Raw genomic sequence first — 24,589 nt, 5'->3', positions numbered from 1 at the left:
ACACACACACACACACACACACACACACACTAAACCTTGTAGGTGTTCTGTGTCCTCTCTTGTTTGGTTGTCTGTTTCTCAGAAAGACTGGAATATTTTTGAAACCGGCCACACCTTAGAAATGTCCGTAAATGACCCCAAAGAGACATAATAGACACATCTTTAAATGTTAAATGTTTGGTCAGTGAACCTGTAGAAGTTATTTGTATGTTCTTTAAAGCTATAATAACTATAACACTGCAAGACTCTTATGTGGATGTCCAGTCAGTCATATACGTAGAGGATGTTGCTCAGTGGGTTAGTGTGCTGATCTTCGGCTCAAGAGCAGCAATGGTTCGATCCCCACTGCAATCAACCTTGTGTCGTTGTGTACTTGGGCAAGACACTTCACCCCAGTATTGAGCCGCTTGGGGTAAAAGCATCTAAAAGGTGACATTTAATGGTAAATGCAACCATCTGAAGCTGTTAATTATAAATAAAGTGGATGCTATATTGACAGACAAAGTTTGAAGCTGCGCAATCTGTTATACTTCCTGCATCCAATGCATTCAAAGGTTGACAGTGACGTAGTTGGAGTAAAGGAAGAACTACAAACTATTTTAACTCCAATGAAAATATGTTCTAAGAAGCAGAACACAACTATTCTTAACCATTGTCAGACTCTGTGTGTGTAAGTGCATGTTAAGGCGTGTAATTATCTTTTAAATTAGCCTCTGATAAGAAGTCATACGACCAGAACCCTTCTGACTGCTATCTTTGCTTATCTTTATCTTTTTTAGCTTGAATCTTTTTTGACCTCTCCTTCTCACGCAATCCACATACACATGCACATACTGTATTTTATCAGCATCTGTCCCTGTCTTTGTATCATATTAGGGAAGCATGAACCCTTTTGTGTTTTTTCTAGTGACAATTTCTGAGGTCAATTTCCATAGACCCCCATGTTAAATACCATTCTTCAAAGCAGAAATAAAGAAGCGTTGGTCTCCGTAGTTAATTTAACCCCTATGACAACTACTAGGGTGTAATTTTATTAAAGCCACCTTTTATTTTGTATTAAAGCTTAAAGTTATGCATTATTAGGGATGTGGATGCTTTGACTGACAGGTGGGTGTTGTATGTCTCCTCTGTTACCTTACCCGGGGCCTTTTTAGTTTCGCTTGTTGTGGATTAGCAGAGAGTTAGCATTGACACTGCCAAAAGCTTAACACAGGCTCTTCAAAAATCGATGTGTGATGTAAAGGAGACAATGTCTATGAGTCAAAGGTTTCCAAATAAATGACCAAACCCATGACCAGTGTGTGTGTGTTCTCTGTGGACATACAGCAGGAGATCAGGAGATATATTTGTACATTTGTGTGATTAAATACTATTAAATTCAATAAGAGACATGCTGCACTTTGACTGCCCACATGATCATCTCTAATAGGTCAAACGGGAACATCAGGCTAAACAAAACAAATCAATAGATGTCAAAAGGACCATATTTTGATTCAACCCAAATGTTAATATTAGACACGAAAACAAAAAATAATGCATTAAAGGGGCCCTATTATGCTTTTTGGGGGTTTCCCTTTCCTGTAGTGTGTAATATGGGTTTTTGTGCATGTAAATGATCCGCAAAGGCTAACATCATAAAGTTCCCTCCAGAGGGGGTTTCTCTTCCACACACTCCCTCCCCCCCTGCCTGAAACGCCTCCATTGGACTCTTTTGTTTACTTGTGTGACATAGTGACATCATTTTGTAACACTCACACTTCTATTGGCTATTGCTCTAACATAACTGTACATGTTATGCTAATTTGGCCGGATATCACCAAGCATTGGCCAATCACAACAGAGCCATCAAGCTAACCAATCAGAGCAGACTGGGCTCTGGTTTCAGACAGAGGGTGAAAAGAGGTGCTGCAGCTCAGATAGTATTAGAAAAATAACTACCTTTTTGAACATTAAAGCCTGTAAAGATATCACAGTAAAGGCACAAATATAATTTGAAACCTGAATATGAGCATAATAGGGCCCCTTTAAGGTTTTATGTTTCTTAATCTGCCAAAAGATCTGATGGTAATTGACGTTATCCATCAGGGCATTTCATTAAACCAATTACAAAATGTCTCCCTTGATGATCTTTTTCATTAACATTACAGGAGCAGTGATCATTTTACCTTTCCCCCCCGGAGCTTCACATGTCATGTCACACTAGCAGCAGACATTACAGAGATATCATTAAGATAGCATATACCTCTGCTGCTGTACCTCATACAGCAGCTCAGCTTTATGCATATTGAACACTGATAGGTGACACTGTGAGCTGACAAAACATATAATACCTAGTTTAATTTCATCTGCATTATGTCAGATTATCTCTAAATTTGTTTCTGTAAAACCCACCTTTCTCTTTGAGTAAATACTTTAATCCATGGCGGTGAATATGAGATTCCGACATTTGGTTATAATTATTTCAGGTGTTAGCGGAAACACTGGCAGCTGCCATGACAATGCTGAGTCTATCAATACTCTAATACATCCATTTTGGATTACTCGAGAGGCTTACAGTTTATTTCTAGGAGAAGTGGCTTTTCAAAGTGGCTGTCCTTCACAGCATTGATTGCCATCTCTATCTCTCCCTGCTTTAGTTTAATCAGTGCTATTGGATTAGACAGGGAACAACTTTTCCTAGAATCCTCTGGATTGCGTTGCAGTTATTCATCTGAAAATAGCTTGTTCGGCTGAATCCGAGCACTGTAATACTGGCGAGAGCCGATGATCACACAGCTTCTGTAGTGCAATTTGATTCTTATAGGAATGCTGCTGCGTGGGAAAACACACATACACACAAATACGACAAACAGGCGAACACACGATGAGAGATGAATGCAAGGGTTTTGTGTATTACATTAAAGTGCAGCTTTATCTGATTAAATCATACTGCGGTCATTGTGTATGAACAACTTATTGATTTGCATAGAGTGCATATTTTTCTCTGTGTCAGTTCCAGTTGTTACGGCCTTGGACGCCGCACAATGCGAGGCAGCATTTAGTTCAAAAGAGACAGGGTTCTTCTTTCACACCAAACATCTAATGTACCTGTACATTCTGGTGATAACAGACATACACCGTGTTCTGTCATTGAAAGCCTCGTTCTATGACCTCGACTATTGTTGAAGTTTTTCGTCCGAACAAAATTCAAAAAAGGCTTTTTGAGTTCGTATAGAGCTCTGTAAGGTAGACAGCTTGTCTGTGATTTGACAACCTTGGTGAACTTTTAATTGCATTTTATTAATACAATTATTGTCGATGCTGTTACAGCCATCAATGTTGCCTATACTTCTATGAGCAGAAAAAACATAGTGCACTTTAGTCCTTTCTCTGAAAAATTATTATTCCAAACGCTAAGGATATTGACTGAAAGCATAGGAGTCCTTTTCAGATTTGTAATAATGGAAGATTTGTATTAAAAAAATCACGAATTATTGGGAGAAATCTAACAATTTATATGTAAAATCATACAATAGCCTAAATTGTATGATCTGTTGTTTCATACCATGAACTCTAATATTGGCAGTCAAATTCAGGTTCTTTGGATCCTATGGTTTCATTACAATGGTCTTCTATTCATGGTAATGCCATACAAAAAAACGCTATGCTCAGTTACTTGAGGTTTAATGGTTTACCTTCCATAAAAATGAATTCACTTGACCCTCAAACAGGAAATGCAGCTTAACTATTGTCCATACGTCTAACTCTCCACTCAGTCTCATTGAAGCCAATCAACCATTCCTGCCACATGGGTCCTGTGTAAGATGCAGAAATCCAATAACTAGTCCCTGCTCTTGACTATTGACCCGGCCTCAGTCCATCCATTCATGCATCCTTTCATTCATCTTCCCATCTGTCGACTGATCCATAGCAAGTGTCAGACAAAGCCTTGATTAGCCGACTGACGGATCAAGTACATAGAGGAAATTGGCCACGTCCTTGTGTGTGTGAGTAGGCTTATAGTCAGTGATATGATTTAAGCAGATAGAGGCAGAGCAGAGAAGTAAAAAATAGAAAACAGATTAGACCGTTAGAAAGATCAAAGGTGAAGTGTCAGGTCAAAGTTGTTCCTTTGGGAGGAAGATCTGAAAAATCTGCCCGAACCTGTCGATGCGCAGACATGTACAGGAAGTGATCATCAATAATGACCTATCTGGGTATGAGTGTACACGTAGGTGTGTCTGTAGATTTTTGTGTTTCCACGGATCTCGAGGTCACGTTGGTTTAATGCTAAACTGGGATGTAAATCTGCACAGCTTCTGCCCTGGTTTGATAAGACATTTTAAGAGGGCAGGTGTTACAAGGAGGTTTTTTGTTAAAAGGCTGCAGAAGAACTAAATATTGAGAGCAAGACAGGAAATATAGACCTAAACTTTATATAAGGAGACAGACAAAAGGAGAGGAAGATTGATCTGGGGTTTTCACATTTCCAGTCCCTCAGTGAGCAGTATAATGATGCTGCATTGGCTATGGACCCAAGAGGTCTATTCTGTTTCATCAGACGTCATTAAACCTGCCTTGCTGACTAAGGAAGTTCTGCCCGGTATACCACACAAAACCTTTTAAACCCAGCAGAGCAGAGCCAAGCCTTTCTTATCTTATCTTACTTTCGTCATTTATTTAGGGCTGAAAGATTTGATATATGGCCACATCAGGGGCAGTTTAAGAAGCTTGGAACACTGGCATATTGTCACCTTATTTTATTATGATAACATGTTAGCAAACCGATACCCGTACACATCAAGCATGCGCAAAAGAAAATGGGCTGTCTTTGTGTGCAACTGATGATGAAAACACCAATATCTTCCCCTTCCTTTAGCTCGGGTTTGTTCCCTGCCAACTTTAAGGAGAAACATATCTGGCCAACATTGCTAAATTGTCAACCAGCTATTCTTTAGCTTGGCAGCTAGACTAGCATACAGTGAGTGTGAGATTACAGTTAGCTAACATTGTCTGTGACTTGGTTGCAACAAAGCTATGCCCTTTATTAAACACCCAAAGTAATTTCTGTCCATTGTTAATAATACAATGGGGATGCAGGAGAGGACAGGAGTTATGACTTCTGAAACCGTTTCTGAGGACATGTGTTTTAATGCTGGCTGATCTGTCTCATAGCTGGTAACAGATGTCTGGTTTTAATCTGCAATGTAAATCAGCAGACGCTTGCCTCTCTCTAAGGGATTTAAACCAGAATTATAGTTTCCACAATGACAAGGGTGATGTGTTGAGAGCCTATGCTACTTGGGTTAGAGTTAGCGAATCAACTGTGCAACAATTGGAAACCTATACTGTGCTGTGTGGAAACATTTAACTGCTAGTAAGCTAAGCAACGGGAGAAAAGTTCACAGGCTATTCAAAAGAGATATTCATTTGACCAGCTATTCCAGTCCAGAAACAACTAGAAATCTGACATTCATTTAAAAATGTACGCACACCTTCTATGATTGTTTTTGTCTACATAAAATTCCACAATAAGTATCTTCTCCTGTTTGGCTAGTGGCTACTCTATCGTGCGGCCCATCTTTAAATGGCCAGGCTGCCATTAAGACCAGACAGTCAACAGGGTCACTCGGATACAATTCTGGAATGAGGCAACAAAAGAAGCTTGGATTAATTCAACTAGGCACAGACATATCATGGTTAAATAGACTGCCAATTTATCTGGTGGTTTCTGATATCAGACACCAATTTCCGCGGTGTCTGATACAAACAAACAGCTGCTGTTACTTCTGCTAATAAGAACTCTGTGTTTTCTATCATGGATTAAAAATAGTCGTACTTAACGATCTGTAAAAGGCAGAAATGGTAAATGCTTGTAAAATCTTATTTATTTGTGTCTAGATTGTGTTCATCTGATTGTTCACAGCACTAAATATTCAAACCAGTGGCTTCAAAGAAATCATGTGAGTCTCTTAAGAACAATCAGGTCATTTTGCTGTTAGCGTGGGAAAAGCAGACAGCCATGTCTCAGCAAAATCAGTCCGAAACAAGCCGTTTTTGTCATTGCTGCCTCCTTCCACTCTTTGAAGTCAAAAGTAACTCACGACCAGCCAAAACATTGTCTTATTTTTCAGACTAAAATAATGTCATTGTCTTACACAATGAAGTTACACAGAGCCTTTCTTGAACAGGCTTGAAAGGTTAACTTTTAACCTTACAACCAACCGGATCGGGGACCGGATCGATTTCTCACTGAAGTCTGTGGTTATTTAAATAAAATGGATTGAAATTGAACTGTGTCATTTTATGCATATGAGTTGATACCCATTGGACACAATAGACGGGTAATACATAGAGAAGTAGTACATGCAGACCTGTCTATGTTGTAGGAAGGAGCAACACATTGAAAATGGCTGCTACATGACCAAAGAGAAAACAAAAGAAAATGTCTAGGGTATTCCCTTTCTCTGGCATAAATCCAGCTGTAGTTCAGTAGTTTAAAACAACATCCCTAGAATCACAAAATGTGCGGGAAAATCTGACAACATAGAGGAAAGTTGACCTTTGTTTTACTGCATAAACTGCCCATTATAATAATATACAACTATAATTGTCAAACATTATATATTATGCCTATAATAAGGACATTTAGCGACCATGCCATAAAAGTTAAAATAAGCTAAAACAGTATGATGTTTAATGTTAGCACTTGTTGGTGATCATGGTGCTTCTTGATTGTTCATTCTAACAAAGGAATCAATAGTAATGCATTCATAGCATCTCCCTTGCAGGAATGTTGAAAGATTATTTAGGAGAAATCAGCGAGTCAAGTGAGGACAAATTAAACTTTGAATTCGATCTCATGAGAAAAATATCAGTCCCAAATCAACAAATTAAAATCTGCTCTTCAGGAATCAAATAGTTGTATGTTCTTACCCTTTCACCCACACACGGAAGAAAAAGTGTTTTCATATCTTTTCATGAGAATGGGTCCCATGGCAACACCAAATTTGCTCTGTCTGGGTGTTGGGGTGATGGAATCCCCCAGACAAATCACTGTACGATGACACAGGCCTCAGCACCACCATGTGAATAGGTCATCCATTGATATTAATGGCCTAGTGGGTTACTGGCCTGTGGTGATTGGTTAAGTTTATTCAGGCATTATTTAGAGGGGCAAATCAATGAGATTTAACTTCAATTTTGACTCCAGCATGTCTAGTGCGTATGGTGCCGAAGGGGGAGCTGGAAGGGGAGGATGGGACAAGGAAGATGAAGGTTGAAGGGAGAAGAAAAGCAAGAGAAAGCAAAAAGGAAGAGCAAGTGGAGCTGGTGTGGAAAGATGGAAGATAAAAGGCAAACTAGAGAAAGGGCAAGGGAACAAATGAAGAAGATATTATGGGGGATGAAGGTTAAGAGAGTAGAGATGGGGAAGGAGAGGATGACTAGCGAAAGAAGGTTGAGGTGAAAGATGGAGGACAAGAAAAACGTCCTGTGGCGCCCTTTAGTTTGTCCTTTGCTAATCTCCTGCAGCGCTCACGCAGGCTTCTTATCTCTTGTTTCATCTACCGAGGTTAGAATTGTAAATTCTCTTCGCGTTGGACATCTCAGCATCTTTTTTTTATCAGTGGCTGAGTGACAGTATTCCTTTTTCCCAGAGACAAGTGACTGTGAGGGTGACACACTCTACTCTATCAGATTAACACTGACCCACATTTATTTCTCTGATAAAGAGGTTTTTGGCCAAAGCTAGGACCCCATTAGTTCCTGCAGTTCAGCTTACAGTGCATGGTCACTTCTTAAAAAACAAATAAACACTCATTTACATTTCTGAGCTACTACATTGTGGTACATGTTGAATCAGATATTTGATTGTGGTCTCTTTAGCAGCTCTTTGTGATATTTCTGCCCTTACACCTTAAAATATGTGAAAAATCAAGAATAAAGTACAAGGGTATGTCTTTTGCTTCGTACAGCTCATGAAAAAAGTTATACATTTCAGAAGTTTGCAGAGCTAAAACAAAGATCAGGCATTTACCAAAATGATACACATTCATCCAATTGGGACCACGAGTTGCATTAACAATGTTTTAAGGTAAATATTGTACTTCAATTTCCAAATAGCTTTATAACAATCAAAATAATGGTGGAGGCAGTGTTTCCCCTATATACAAATAGTGGCGGCGCAGCGCCGCTGCTGAAATATGAGCGCCGCAGCAAGCTTCTTTTTTTTCCTTCTTAAAATAATAATAAGTGGTGAACCCTTTTTCATTTTTGATTGTTTGTTATGTGGATTTGTAGTATTTGTGTTACTGGCATAGGCGACACAGGCGGTCGCCTAGGGCGCCAGATCTGGGGGGCGCTGCGCTGGTAGCTCTGGGAGGGAAAAACATTTTTGACCGTTGGTGCTCATCCAAATATTCGGCCTTGATGTAACAACATTCATAATAAAGTAAATGTAACACCCTTTTCACCCCGGTTACACTTTTCATTTGCCCTGTACGGTGGGCGCTGTAAGTGATGAAAGTGGGGGATGTTGGCTTATCAGGCGCCCGCAGCTCACAGCCAAAGTGCTAGCGTGGTAGCGAGAGAGCGAGCAAGGGAGAGGGCGCACCGGTACCGGCGCTGTTCTTATTAGAATCTGGTGCTAGCTGCGCTAACGGATATAAGAAGTAGATGTTTCTACAACCAGGGTGGAGGAGAGCTCTCCGGTCAGACTGAGAGGCTCAGTGAGGTTAAGGAGTCTCTGAGTATTTAGATAGTTAATTTTAGTCTAAGTTATCTCAATGGGTCTCAAACGTTTTGACCACAAATTATGTAAACACATATTTCCAAGGCACTCCTTTATAATTATTAGGATAAATAAAAACAGGTTTGAAATCATTCCAATGTAGGACAGTTAACCAAAAATATTGTTTAAAGTTGGAGAGATACAAAAATGTGCACAAATAAATAAATGTTAACTATGTAAAATAAGATATGAATGAACAACAAAAATAAAATAAGCTACATTTATTTGATATTGGCTATGGTAGGTTATTGGTTATGTTCACATACTTATTTGATTATTAAAATGTAAACCAATCTTTTTCATATGGGCGTTTTAGAGTTGTGACCCTAGATCAGGTCTCTAGTAATTGTGTGCTCAAAGTGCGACAGATTGAAGCCTTTTACTTTAAAATGTTAAAAAAAAATCTTCCCGTGGGGACATACCCCCGAACCCCCCTAGAGGATGTGACGTCCTCCCCCCAATTCAAACATGTTCATACAATACTGAATACATTTGAAGCCATTTTGACGTCTATAACCTATGTCAATAAGTTTCTGTTTTTGCAGTGTATTTGTCTTTTGTAGACATTTTTCATTTATTCTTTACACATAAAATATCGCCTAAAATCTCACCTAGGGCAGCAAATTGTCTAGAACCGGCCCTGGTACTAGGCCTCAAGAGCCTTTCTTGTGCTGACACATAGAAACAAATTGGCGGGGCGCACTTCGCACGCACTAAAAAATTCCACACACTCCGCACTCACGTTATGCTGGGCCCACGTGCCTTAGCACCGCTGCTATGACTCCATCCTAGGGGAAACACTGTGGACGTACATTGGTTACAGATCTCTAAACCACTGCTCACCTCTCAAAAGTGAGTTACTTTCAGTGAACTTCCTGTAAAATAAACTTCCGTAAACCTATGTAGCCAGTTCCAGAAGACAGAGAAGCAAAATAGTGATGCGTGATGTTTGGGAAAAGTTGCAACAATTCCTGTCTCCACCACAAGAGACTAACTCCCGTCCAAAAGCCCGTCCAAAAGCTTGCTTCTGTATTGAGACCCTTCACCTTAAAGAACAATACTTAATTTAGCTAACTTTGGCTACAAACGGAGAAAACTCCATCACAGAGTTGTACTGTCCGGATTGAAATTGGGCCTAAATGTGAATGAGATAGCAATGCCTTTTCTGAAGTGTTTTGGCCTTTCGACCATCCAATGAGAAATGTTAATGGACCTGTCCATCACGTTCTCACTCCCAACCCGTCACATAATGACGGACGGTCAGGGCCCCTCCCCGTCACTCTATTATGGACAGGGTACCCCTTGGAAGTCAGTTTTCAACGGGCAGCGCGTCCCATAGACCTTCATAGACCTCCCATAGCGTTGATAATAGACGCCATGAGAACGCTCCCCGGCAAATGCTACCCCGACGGTCGGTTGTTATTGTCAATATTAATATAATAATTATTTATTTTTTAAAATTCACACTCGATTTCGCCGATTTTCTTGTTGCCCCAGCTGGTCGACACCTCTTTTAGTAGAAACAAAGGCTACATTAGTGTTGTGCGATTGCACAACGCAATAATTTTAATAAGTTTGCTATTTATAGAGCCCTGATGAGAGGACTTCTAGACAAACAGGAATAACTGCCGCAGAAACTGAATATGACGTGGATCATAAATATATCAGCAATTAAACAAAATCTTCAATTTCTCTTCACACAATACGTCTCCTTGCAGTATCAATACTAATTCGGCTGACTTTTATATTTGATCCAATCGGTATATTGGTATATGTACACCATAACGGTGCACAGCTGATAGAAAGGGTGGTTAAAGCACATTATTGAAATGTATTATTTTTATTATTAGATATTAATAGAAGACACAGACAGACAAACAAAAAAAAAGCTTTGGGGGTATACATATTAAGCCTGACAAAGTACTAATATATTGGTTTCCTGCAATGTTAACTACTGTATGTTTAAGCACTTATTTTAACTGATATTATACATATGTATTATACTCTTATAAGATGTATGTAGATAGCCTAGTATAAGAAATGTGCAGAATATGACAGTTTAATGGTGGAGGTGCACACATATATATAGATGTCTTGTAATGCACTGTTGAGGAACCTGCGACCCAGGTTTTTCATCTCCGACCTTGTCAGGTATTGAACAATCAATAAATAAAGAACACAGAATTATTAAATATAAAACACAGAATTTGTGTGATTATACTACAGTGATGCAAACTATGGTTAAAAAAGAGAGAACTATCCGAAGCAGAAAAAAAACAGCGTAATGTACCATCTGACAAAGGCCTGTGCTATAATCCTTCAATTAATTGGCTGTTCTTTATAATTTATTCAGATCAATAGAGACAGAGATGTTAAGTTATAAATCAAGGGTTTTTATTATTATTTACAGCAGGGGTGGGGAACCTTTTTCCTTTAAATTTGTACATCATCCTCCGAGTGCCGTACAAATTATTGAACTAAACCTCTGCTTAAAAAAAATAAAATCACAGCCCATTCATTTGGCCTTTCTTTCATGCTGTGCAAAGAAAAAGCAACCTCTTAATCCAGATATCTCACCATGACTCATGTTTGACGCATGCATGCATTCACGTGCACGGTTGTGGCATGACCACCAAAACAGAAAGATATGGACACAAGATGTGTGCAAATGTATTTAGTATCCTATCCATGTGAACATGATTTAAGTAGGGGGTGGACCCAACCTCCTGTATGGGGGGTCCGGGGGCATGCTCCTCCGGGAAGATTGTTTTTAAATTATTGAAGTTAAAAGCATCAATCTGGTGCACTTTGAGAGCAACATGAGGAGATCTATGGATACATCTCTCAACACCCATATGAAACAGAACTGTAAGCAGATTTTTCTTTTTGGATATTTTACAAATCACTCCCCTTTTAAACTCTATTCTTGTTATTTTTAACAACTTTTTTGTTACTTTCATATAATATTTTATACCTGTTAATAATTCAGTCTCTAATGTCTCATTAATAACTATAATGATCATATCAAGGTGTGCCTTAACCTCACTGAGCTGAGGTTATTTGATCCTCTCAGGAGAGAGCTCTCTTCCACCTGGTTGTAGAAAAGCTCTTTAAATTCGTTAGCATAGCTTGCTAACCAGATGCTAATAACAAAAGATCGCCACTGTGCTTAAAACTAGTGATGGCAGTTTGACACTGAAGCTTCGAATGGAGCTTCAACCCTGGACTTCCAATTCCATAGAAGCAGTGCTTCGAAGCTTGCTTCAAATCACGTGACATGTGACGTCCGAAGCAGCAACTGCTTCAAATCACATGACATGTGACGTCCGAACCAGCAACTGCTTCATTTCCTGAATGAATCAACTCACTGGTTCGCCGTCCAATCAGGTGATTCAATCACTTGACTGGTTCGCGGTCCAATCACGCGATTCAATGCACAGCCTCGTCTCGATTCTGACAGGTGACTGGTTGAAACAGTTTCAAATTTGAGCGCTTCAACACTTTATAACCGCTCTAAGCAATGTGTGGGTTGTTGTCGTAGTTTGCGTTGTTGCGGTTGAATTGTTGTTGTTGGCATTGCATTTGAATCGGATCATTATAGAGCAAGCCAGGAAGAAAAATAGGTCGTTCTGGCTCGTGAAACACTTCGAAATGTGGAGAAGTTGTGAACAAAAAGAAAATGACTAATATAAAAACACTTCAATGGTCTAAGGAAAAGATAGTCCAGTGGATAGAGCCGGCGGCTAGGATGCAGCGATGTGCTCCGCGCAGCTGGTTCAAAGCCTGGAAGAGTCAATCATTGCTTTTCAACTTTAATACTTTAATAACTGATAAAAGGCCCTCTCCACCCAAAACAAATTCTAGCACTCTCTAGTCTCTTCTCAATAACCCAATACAAACAATTATCAATCTTTAATTGCAAATAGAACATGATATTCAGTCTTAGTGTGTGTGTGCATCGAATATTTTTCAAGGCAAAGATACGTTAAACCCACTGCAGCCTTGCACTTCGCCAGGAGAGGTCGCTGTAACTGAAGCTTCGAGACACAATTGTCCAAGTGGTTCGACGCTTCATTCAAAGCTTCATTTTGCCATCACTACTTACAACTAAAGACACAGCCTCGCAAACACTGCGGCATGTGTACGGCTCCTTATGGGTACTGCAATATTTGAAGAGCTGGAGCGGCGTTCCGATGCTCTCCGTTACTCCTTTCAGATGAGACATAACCACGTGAAGACACGTTACGCTCGTGTTGTGTTCAATGAACCTGTCCTTGGCCAGGGAAAACGGGCACTCGCTTGTTTAATTATTTTGCGATCTAGATTTCTTCTTTTTTGAAGTGAGAAGTTGTCCATCAGTCGGACGGACGGACTGACTCCCCCCCCCAAAACGAAAACTCTTTGGTTCTCCATGAATTACAAATGTCTCCCAAATCAGCGTTAAAAAAGCGGGAGGCACCGAAAAGCGACTAATTTGCATCACTGATACTAAATGATTTACAAATAAACACCACTGCATATTTTTACAACTGTTACACATGCTGATGTAACGCAAATGTTTCCAACTTAGGATCAATAAAGTATATCTTATCTCTTTCGACTCCACTTCGAGCGATATAATTACTAACAAAGCACTTATATACCAATAAAGGACTGGCTTATCTAAAGCCAGTTGAGTAGCACTTGAAATGTTTTAGCTTTATGAAACCTGATGTAGGCTACTTATATGATTCTGTTTTCTTCAAGTTTCTATCTTGTTGGTCGAATGCACTTATTGTAAGTCGCTTTGGATAAAAGCGTCAGCTAAATGCAATGTAAGATGATCGATGGCTACTGGCATACTGAACCTTGACAAGTGCATGTTTCAGGCTTATCAATTAACAACAGGAGGGGTCACAAACATAAGACCAGCTGTTAAATAAAGCTCTTCTGACCTTAGCTGTCATGTGGGTATATTAATGCTGCCCATTATGGGCACAAGCAATTTTCAGCCATGTATTAATTATATGTTTTAAATTTGAGTGTTTCCTATCCTCTAAACCTCCAGGGATGTACACAGTTTAATACTGGCAACTTCTTATTGTGGGAAATACGAAAACGTCTTTTAAAACTATAGGTTACTTACGTAACCCCAGTTCTCAGAGTAACATGAAGTGAGATGTCTCACTATGGGATGCGCCTCATCGCGGAGCAAACAGAAGCATCAATCTCATTACGCCAATCCTGATTGGCTGGTGATCTTGACGTCAGCGTCAGGGAATCCACCCCCTATAAGTAGCTTTAGCTACGCCGCATGCGTCATTCAAAATAAGCACCTCTTCTCGCTTCACCATAGCAAGGAGGGCCGTCTGGTGAGAAATCTCACTTCATGTTACTCTGAGAACTGGGGTTACGTAAGTAACCTATAGTTCTCATTCGTAACACTCCGTTCGATGTCTCACTATTGGATATTGTAGCTCCCGTATTGCCAGACGAGCTTATCTCGAAAGTCACCAAGACCAACCAGAACTTAACAGTTAGAGCTCTAACTCAGCAGGGGGCCCAGCACTGCATGAGGCACACTGGGAGCAGAGACGTCTAATCTGTAAAAGCGGACAAAAGTGAGCGGCGAGGACCAGCTCGCTGCTGCACAAATGTCTTGAATGGAAACACCCTTGAACAAAGCCCAGGATGTAGCCAGACCACGAGTAGAGTGAGCACGCAAACCCGGAGGTGCCTGCAAACCCTGACTCGTATAGGCCAAAGCAATCGCTTCCACAATCCAGTGGGAGAGCCGTTGCTTAGTAACGGGCTTGCCCTTGTGAGGGTTAGCCCAGGATACAAAGAGTTGGTCATTACGACAAAACTCTTTTGACCTATCCATATAGGTGCGTAAAGCACGAACTGGACACAGCAAATTCGGCTGCTGTTCCCCGGAGGGACACAGCGGCGGAGGAAATGCCACAATGTCAATTGAGGTACACGAACCAACCACCTTATGTATAAAGGCAGGGTTGGGCTTCAGCAACACCCTCGTTTGCCCTGGGGAAAACTGAGTGCATGAAGGATGTACAGATAGCGCATGAATGTCACTGACTCGCTTGGCTGATGCCAGAGCCAGTAACAGCACTGTCTTTAGTGACAAGTGCTTTATGTCAGCTTCTTCCAGAGGTTCAAATGGGGTTCGAGTGAGCCCATCTAAAACCACTGCCAAGTTCCATAAGGGAACCAGTGACCTGGAGACAGGGAGGAGCCTGCGAGCTCCCTTCATAAAACGGCAGACCAGAGGATGCTGGCTGGCCGTCTTACCCTCAAAGCCCACATGGCAATAGCAGCCAAGTACACTTTGATCGTGGAGAAAGCTCTGTGTTTATCAATTAGGTCCTGTAGAAATGATAAAATCACTCCAACAGGACACTGAAAAGAGGTGTGCCCTTTTTGAAGGCACCATTCCTCAAACACCCTCCACTTACAGTCATAAAGAGACCTGGTGGAGGAGGCTCTCGCACTCTGAATAGTGTTTATCACCTTCTGCGGGAGACCCACTGTACTCAGATTGTTCCACTCACGGGCCAGGTCCATAGGGCCATGCGCTCCGGGTGTGGGTGAAAGATCGTCCCCCCCGCCTGAGACAGTATGTCTCTGCGCAGGGGGAGCTGCCACGGCTGCCCGCACAGCAACTGATAGATCTCCGCCAGCCAGTACATTGCATGCCAGTGCGGAGCAATCAGGACCATTTCATGGCGCCAGGGGTGGAAACGCGTACAGGAGGACCGGAGGCCAATTGTGCGTTTTGATCGCGCATTGAAAAGAAAAGCTGACAGTGAGCATTTTCTTTTGATGTGAACAGATCTACCGCGACTCGGCCGTAACGCACCCACAGCTGGCTCACAATCATTGGATGTAGAGTCCAATCTGCATATAGTGGTGCACCTCTGGACAGTAAGTCTGCCCCGAGGTTCAATACCCCTGGTACGTGTGTCGCTCTCAGAGAGAGGAGACGGCCGCAGCTCCACAAGATCAGTTTGTGTGCCATGTGTAACTGGAGAGAGCGCAAACCCCCTTGTCGGTTTATATACGATATTACGGTCGTATTGTCCGTCCTCACGAGGACATGGTGTCCTCTGAGAAAAGCCAGAAAGCATTTTAGGGTGAGAAACACCGCTAAAAGCTCCAGGTAATTTATGTGCGCCCGGTGGAGGACTCTGCTCCAGAGACCCCTCACCGGGCGACCCTCGTAAATACCTCCCCAGCCTGTCAGACATGCGTCCGTGGTGACCACCTTCCGTGAAAGGACAGTCCCCATCGATACGCCCCGTACTAGAAAAGTCGGGTGTAGCCAGCGGCGCAGTGCCATTACGCATCTCGCCGTAACCTTCACTCTCCGCGCGCCATGACGCGCGGGGTTTAGTTTTAGAGCGGCTACCCAGCGCTGAAACTCCCTCATGTGTAAGCGTCCCAGTCGTACGACCAGGATGGCTGACGAGCAGGTGCTTTACGAGGACATTTGTCTGCGTAATAGCCTCCTGCTCCGACTGTGCGAGGAGCAGCCAGTCGTCTAGGTAGGTTGCCAGGCGAATACCCTGTTGTCTCAACGGGGCTATCGCGGCTTCCGTACACCTTACAAACACTCTTGGACTGAGAGACAGCCCAAAGGGAAGTACTCTGTATTCGTAACAGACACCCTGAAATGCGAACCCCAGATATTTCCTGTGTGGGCAATATACTGGGATATGGAAATACGCATCTTTCAGGTCGACTGATGTAAACCAGTCGTTTTGTCGCACGAGACTCAGCAGAGATGTGTGAGTGAGCATTCTGAATTTCTATCTTTTTAGATACGCGTTCAGAGCCCTCAAATCTAGTATTGGCCGAATTCCGTTCCCTCCCCGTTTGGGAACGAGGAAATACTTGGAATAAAAGTTGCTCTGACTCCGCTCGGCGGTTATTATAGATATAGCCTTCTTTTCTAGAAGCGAGAGGATCTCTCTTTCTAGAATGTGGGCTGACTCCCCTCGGGCCTGTGAATACAGAACGCCCGAGAAGCGAGGGGGGGTGACAGCGAATTGGAGTCTGTAGCCCTGTGTAACTGTCTTGAACACCCAAGCAGACGTTGTGAGCATCTTCCACTGTTCGTTCCTTAGAGCCAGCGGAGATGTCACGTCTTTTGCCCTCTGAGTCTCTATTTGTTGTGTTACGGGGCCCTCTAACACGGTGGTACCCCGATTTGACAGTCCCCACCGACACTGCGCATGCGCGTGACGGAGGTGCCTTCACAACCCCAGCCGGCACTGCGCCTGCACGTGACGGTGGTGCCTTCACAGACCCGTTCATTGTCCGCCTTTTGAGAGAGGCCGTAGCTGCTCTCAAAAGGGGAACAAATGGTGGGCTGTTTATTGGTTTTATTGTTTTTATTGTTTTCTCTTTCATTTTGAGCTGCGCCCTCGGCCTGAGGCCTGGATACGTCAGCAGAACATGCTTTATCCGAGAAAACAGAACAATATTGTGACATGTGTTTTGGTGCACTTGAGGATGGCGTTGAGGCATCTCTCGAGGCAGCGGGAACACATCTGGAGCTGAGGAACCTTCCAGCTCCGTCACCGAGGGAAGAAGAGGAGGCTGTCAGGCCGCCAGCTTCTTCTTCCTCGACTGCTGGCCGAAATTCCGGGTTGGCTGTGCCTGGGCTGCAGCCGGAACCGGAGATTTTCTGGGCCAACTCGCCCTCGTCTCCTGCCTGGGCTGGGGACTCGGGGCGGGCTGTGACCTCTGCTGTTTTGGTACTTTAAACCAAGCAGCTGAGGTAGCTTGGGCGAAGGACTGCCGCTGTGGAGGCAGCGGCTGGACCCTTCGAGGAAGACAGAGGTGGAGGGCCTCGTCTTCCTTCTTCTTGGACTCGCATCTCTTCTGCATAGAAGCGAGCGCAGATCCAAAAACCCCCTCGGGAACGATGGGCACATCCTCTCTTTCCCGGTCTGGGAGGTTGGTGAGGTTGAGCCATCTAGCTCTTTCCTGCACCACCATAATTCCCATTGCCTTGCCCGTGGCCTGGACGGCGCAGCGTTGAACGCGGAGACAGATGTCCGTGATCGCGGCTATCTCGTCCAGTACTGCCGTACCAGGATTACTTGACAGATCCTCGCAGAGCTCCGCTTGATAACCGGTTAGCAGCGAGGAAATGTTCAAAGCCCTGGCAGACAATGCTGCGGCTCTGTAGGACCGTTCAGTCATGGTTGACTGGAACCGGTCCGCCTTTGCCGGCAGCGTGGGGTTCCTGCTCGGTGTAGTCGCCATCCTCGGGAGGAGGTGAGCTGCCACCAGCAGTTCCATCGGCGGTATGAGGAGCAGGCCGAGCCTCTCCATACCGTCGCAGAAGGGCCGGTCTCTCCACGAGACCGACACCTCATCCAACATCTCCGGGAAGACCGGCAGGAGTTGCCTCTTTGTCCTCGTTGCTTGGGGCAAATTTTTCCCCTCGTAACGGGACCTGGTGGTCTCCTTGGCCATTTCGGGCCATGGGATGTCTAGTCTGGCTGCGGCACGCTGACACACGGCCTGCAGGTCCATACTCAGACAGGGCGAAGCTGGTGTGCTATCGCCTGGGAGAGCAGCCATCGCTCCCGGCGTTGCAGCCTGAGCCGATGACATGAAGACGTTGTCTTCCTGCTCATCAGAGTCGGACAGGAGGAATCCAGAGGTTTCATCCTCTTCGTCCTCCGTATAATCCAACTCCAGGACATCTTCTGCGGGCGAGACCATGGTGAGGTCCAGCCGGGGGCCCCAGCTTGGTATAGCGTGGGGCCTCGCTCGCACGTCCCTCGCTGCCACCGAGTCCCAGCCTGACCCGGCGCGGGACTCCGGTTCTGCAGCTGCCACTACTGATGAGCCCCAGACCGACACAGTGCGGGGCTCCATCTCTGTGGCGGACGCCCCCGTGTCCTGATTTCCGTCCGGTAAATCAGAGGACATGAGGGAGTCCTGACCCGACAAGCTAGCTTGGCGAGCTAACCGTCGGCGGAGGCTCTTCACTGTGAAATCGGTTAATCCGGAGAAAAAGCGACGGTGTAGATTTTATTCTCAAAGAATATTAACTGGTGTGTTAATCCCTTTTTTATCTTCTACTCCTCTGGTATGAGAGAGAAAAAGAAAACACGTCCTCGCTACCGTGGTGTTGGTAGTGAGGGAAGACAAAAAAAAATGAAAAAATCAAAACCTTACCTTTATTTCCGAAGAAAAAACGGTGAGGTCGATTTGCAATACTAACTGGTGTGTTAGTATTAACAGTCTTCTTGCAGAAGTATATATAGAAGTAGCCGGCGAGCGCCCGTCGACCGAAGTTAGCTTGGATAGCTTGGTTCCGTCTGTGGACTGTGTGAGCTAGCCCGGCTACCAATATAGAGATGTGCTCTGAAGCGAGAAGAGGTGTTTGAATGACGCATGCGGCGTAGCGCAAGCTACTTATAGGGGGTGGATTCCCTGACGCTGACGTCAAGATCACCAGCCAATCAGGATTGGCGTAATGAGATTGATGCTTCTGTTTGCTCCGCGATGAGGCGCATCCCATAGTGAGACATCGAACGGAGTGTTACGAATGAGAGCTACAATTCCCAGTAGAGACGTGCCATAGAGCATGTTGCAAAACACACAATAGCCAGCATGTGTAGTTCTGGGGATGGGGTGGGGGAGGGGGGGATGGGGTGGACCTGTTCAAATCCAGTTTTGGACAGTCTGCCGTGGTTCCATCCCATTTCAAAGTGCTGTTCGACGCTCGGCGTAACCCTCGGCGCACACTCAAACATCCAATCACAGAGCTTGAGGACTATTACAGGGTTTGTCAAGCGAAGCGGAGAGAATACTTACTTCCGGGTGTAAAATTCTCTAAAGCAACTAGGCTACTATGAGCTGCTCCGACCCTCGGTCCTGACGGACTCCAACTTGTGTTTATTAATCACACAAATAAATAAACACAAGGATAATTATGTGTTATTGTTCAGTAAATAACAGTGTGTGGTTTAGAAAAGAATACAAAATTAGAAGGAAAAAACGATTAAACAATACAGATTTCAGTATTCTGAGCCCCTACTCTCCCCATAACTGACGGCAACAAAAGTCATACATTATTCAATTAAAATAAAGAAGTAAAAACAATAAGTGTGGCTTGATATTGAGTAAGAAAAAGGTTAATAAACGCTGTGAGAATGGATCTGCGGGGAGCATTTCGCCGCGATCCCAACTCCTCTATTACCAACGTTCAGGGAGCTCTATGCACGTCAATGGGACGCCCTGCCCGTTGAAAACTGACTTCCAAGGGGTACCCTGTCCATAATAGAGTGACGGGGAGGGGCCCTGACCGTCCGTCAACATGTGACGGGTTGGGAGTGAGAACGCGTTGCTGTGTCCTATATAGGCCAGTTCGGTAACAAATCCATGCTTATCCCGCAATAAAGAACCATCCCTGTATTTTATACATAATCTATAACACTTTCTTTTTTTTCTGACCCCTCAGATCCCCTCTCAGTAGACCTAGACCAGTATGATGTGGTTTCTCTGACCGATGCTCTCAGAGGTTTCCTGCAGGAGCTGCCAGTCCCCATCATCCCCGCCCCCGTCTACAGCGAACTGGTGTACACTGCTCAAGGTACAGTGTTTTTTTTTTTAAATCACAATACAGTGCACTGATGTCAGCCCAAAAATTGCACTTACGGTTCCTCTGGTTTGTAGGCAAAAAGAGACAGATCTTTGTAAACCTAGTCAAATAAAAGCAGAACTAGCAGCATGAGAAGTCTTTATTTAAACATATTTATTTAGTTTATCATCTTCAGTCATTACGTAAACAAATCCTAACCAGGAAAGGAACAAGTTAGAGTTTGGGGAATCCTTTGGATGACCCATTTAAAACGTGAGTTTTGCTTTAGCTCTAAGCATTTTTTTTTATAGCTTGTGTGAGTTTAGACCTCCAGCTTTATCTTTAGTCATGTGCTTTCCATTCTCACGCAATGCAGGGTTAAATTCTTGAGCTCAGTCTGAGCCCAAGGTGGGTTTTTTTTGGCCTCTGTCACTTGGCATAAGCGCTGACACTCGTCACACCTGACAGATTTCTGTCATATCTAGGTGTAAAGACGACAAGGCTGTACCCTCTCGTCAGCATCACACTTCTGCTAATCCCCTGACAGTCTCAGGGTTAAATAAAAACAAACTCTGAGCTTGAAGCGACTTGTTGCCAGGTTTTCACCTTTTCTGTACAGCTGACCTGCCTTTTCACCCTTTTACCTGCCGCCCGCCTCACCCAGCAGGTCTACCTCGATCCAGCTTCTAGGGACTCTCACACTCTTATCTATATTTGATGACCCCTACCTTGACATTTGGTGTTCTGTGCTTTGCTAGGGTGGTGAGTATGCCGGTGTGTGGTAAAAAAAGAAAGTCATAGACACATGAACAAAAAGACAGACCAGTGTGTATTAAAGTTGTGCACATTAGAGCATTTGTCTGGGCAGAGGGATCGTCTGAGCTCGCAGGAAGTTAAGGAAGTCTTCCCAAAATATGACTTGGCTTAGCTCCCAGACATGATCTCCAACTGAAAAGCCCCTCAATTATGTAAGAGCTTTTTTCTCTCTCTCTCTTAAAGTCCTCATCTTGTTAAGCGACAACCCTTTTTTTGTTTTACTTATTCATTGAAACATTTTGACTCAGGATAAACCACTTTGAGACGATGCATCAAGTATTTTGCGGAGGTTGTCTGAGGTTAAGCCCATTGAAATTGAACTTCTTATTTAGGAAGGGGTCACTTTAAGAGCATAGAGTGGTGTATTCTGTGAAATCAAAGGGTTAGGATCAGTCACGCAATATTATTGGGTGATTCCTGAAAAATTAACTATTTGCTTGAGGGGCGAGAAGGTTTTCTGTCCCTCTCTTCTTTTTTAGCTACCATTTGAAACTCTACTTTACTTAGATCTAAAAAACCAAGGTTCTACTGAAAGTATTCCTCAGTGTGCATATTCATCTTGCCTCTCTAAGGCACATCCACATTGCTGTATAATGTCTGATACTTCTGGTTAAAGCGAAACTCCTATCACTTAGAATAGAGTCGCCAGATTGATCAACCTTTACTTTGCCAAAAAAAATTGTTTTTATATAAATACTCTCACAACTTGAACGATAGACACAGGTTTCTAGTGCAATTCTAATCATAAGGTGATAAACAATAATTCCAATTTAAATTGCATAAGCCACACACTTGGTGATTGCTAGCTATATAGGTAACATTAGCTAGTTAGCTTGTTAGATGGGTAGCTAACATAATCTATTTTACCATGTAGATAGATAGTGGATGTTAGGTAGCATGATTAACAGATAGATATTGATAAAACATTCGCTAGCTAAATAGCGCACCGACTCATTGAGTTTGGTGTCCTTGTTTACTTGTTTTAAAAAATGTCAATACTGTGGACTGTCCTTCTGGCAGTGAGAGTTATTATAAACTCTCCATATGAGCTTTAGTATGAAGCCCAACTGGGATATGTTTGTATATTCTTCTATGTTCCTCATAGCAGGGGCCATCTATAGACATTACAGAATTATCAATAAAATATCCTCCTATAAGAATTTGGGCCATGATGATGGATGTGGTTCTGTAAAACCATCCGATCACCTCAATATAGCTGTACTTGATCTTGAATCAAATGTATTGTTTTCAATGCTGCTAGTGCTTACCGGAATAATCAAGACATAGTTGTTTGAACTTGGGAAAGGGGCGGGGTGAATAGCTGGACATATTCAGCAGCAACATGAATGTTCAATCACTTTTGCAAATATACCCATATGGATGGAATTAGCAAAGTTTCCCTCATACAGTATGAAGAACGTTAAAGTTCTGGCGTAATCCCTCAGATTTGTTGATGTACTAACAGATCAAATCCTGTCTCATTCCTTTATAATTTTTACCTGTCCTCTGGCTGTCCTGCTCTGGGAGATGAGTCATTCTCTCATCTGTTTAATATGTGTTCATTTTTCCAAGTCAGTGGCTCATCATGGGAAATCCCCAAAGGTTTAGAGTGGGAGTTCTATCCCTGTAGACGTCACCCACCAGTGGGAGACTAGCCATAACCACAATAAAACAAATTATTACGCAGAACTTTGTTTAACTACCCAAAATAATATGAGCTCTTGAGATTCTTTAAATATACAATTAGGGAAAAATGTGTAAAAAGAAAAAAAGATGCTAAGTCCTTTTTTAACATGGCTGCAAAACATGAGAATGATGTTAAACTCCATTTGACCATCGGACAAATACAATCATTCCGTGTCATATTATTCTATATTTTCATTATTTTTCTTTCAGTGATAGCATAATTACATTTGTTGTCATGTCAGATGGCTGTAATCCTCCTATAATCCTCCACTTATCTGTTACTGCAACATACTGAAAACAGTCAGCCTTTTGTTATCTGGACTCTGCCAAATGTATTTTTATAACTGCAACCACGATGATGAAGATGTCATGATCGTGATGCTGTCACAGGGGCCAAAGTTCCTTAAAACGTTTTAAATGCTGGTTTAGTAGGAAGTCCCATTTTAATTTCCTAAATTTAAAAGTCACTGTTGTTTCCTCCCTTATTCTTGCTTTTCTTGCGGTTCCTTAGTCCTCATCTAAATGATTTCATCCACCACCAGCATCTACACTTCCTCCCCTCTGCCCTTTTCGTTTGTATTCTTTCCCTTTCCTCACCCCCTTGCCTCCCTCCCCAAGCCTATTTCTTACCATATCCCTGTCTGTTCTCATTTATTAGTTTTTGCGAGAGTAAGTTAATCTTAATGGTCTCACCAAGGTCATCGTGGAGGGTTAAAGGCCAGCTGGCTGAGTCTGATTAACCACTGTCCATCTGGAGCTTCAGAGGAGAGAGGCTGCTGCTGACAGGAACTGTTGACTCATTTTTAAAGATGAGATGCAGGACGAACATGTGCATCCCTCATTTAGACATAATCCGTTGAATTTTGCATTGCTTTTACTGGCCAATCACCAAAATCTGCAGCCTGAGAGAATATCGAGTCCAAAATTACCCTAAACCCCAATTCCCACTCAATATTTACACCCCTCAATATGTCACAGGTGGACAGGTTAGAGAGCACCCTAACTTTAAAAACAGTTATGATCTTCTTTGTCATTATAAAGCTTTTGAAAGCTAAAGGCATTTTTGCATTTTGTAATTGAATTACCTAAATGGCTATTCCTCTTTCCTCAAGCTGTTGCATGCAACGACTGACCCCAATCCTGGGATCATCTGATTTGATAATCTATTTAGCATCTATGTTTATAAATGGAATTAGTGTAATGCAATTTAATTTAAGTTATTTATCACCTTTCTACGGAGCAACCTACAATAAGTGTGTTTAAAGTTTGTATAAATTAGAGCATCTGGCTCTAATTGATCAACTTTTGTTGGAGCCTCACTCTGAAAAGAAAAAGAAAAAAGATGAAATCAAAACAACTCAAACATTTAATCGTTTTAAATGGGACATGATGCTTGTTGATATAACCCCCTTAAAAATGATATAGTCTATCGTTTAAAATGTCATATACAAAATATATGGAGCAGCATGGGCGTAGGAAGCATCCTGAATGTGGGGGGGACATTTTTAACGGGGGGTTTGGGGGTCCCCCCCCACGAAAAAAGAAAAAAATAGATTTCCTGTATTCTGGTGCATTTTAACCGGTGGTTTGATACTTTTATGTGGCTATACTAGCATGAGGAAAATGATGGGTACATTTTGTAATTTCATCCAGTAGTAAAGAAAGAAAACATATTTGATTATTAATTCAGAGCCGTCTTTGAATGAATAAAAAGC

General features: G+C 42.7%; 1 protein-coding gene across 2 annotated transcripts in view; it reads left to right on the top strand.

Annotated features, from left to right (window-relative positions):
- Window positions 1-24,589, top strand: part of pik3r3b (phosphoinositide-3-kinase, regulatory subunit 3b (gamma)) — a 276,953-nt gene that overhangs the window by 73,032 nt on the left and 179,332 nt on the right. For both annotated transcript variants that reach the window (XM_079667835.1, XM_079667834.1), the window contains one exon: window positions 20,253-20,384. In XM_079667835.1, the coding sequence (XP_079523961.1) occupies window positions 20,253-20,384 (132 nt within the window). The remainder of the gene's footprint in view (window positions 1-20,252; window positions 20,385-24,589) is intronic.

Source organism: Notothenia rossii, assembly GCF_949606895.1.
Source record: "Notothenia rossii genome assembly, chromosome: 1".
Classification (NCBI taxonomy): Eukaryota; Metazoa; Chordata; class Actinopteri; order Perciformes; family Nototheniidae; genus Notothenia; species Notothenia rossii.
The sequence above is the reverse complement of the archived record's forward strand: the minus strand, read 5'-3'. Positions and strand labels throughout refer to the sequence as shown.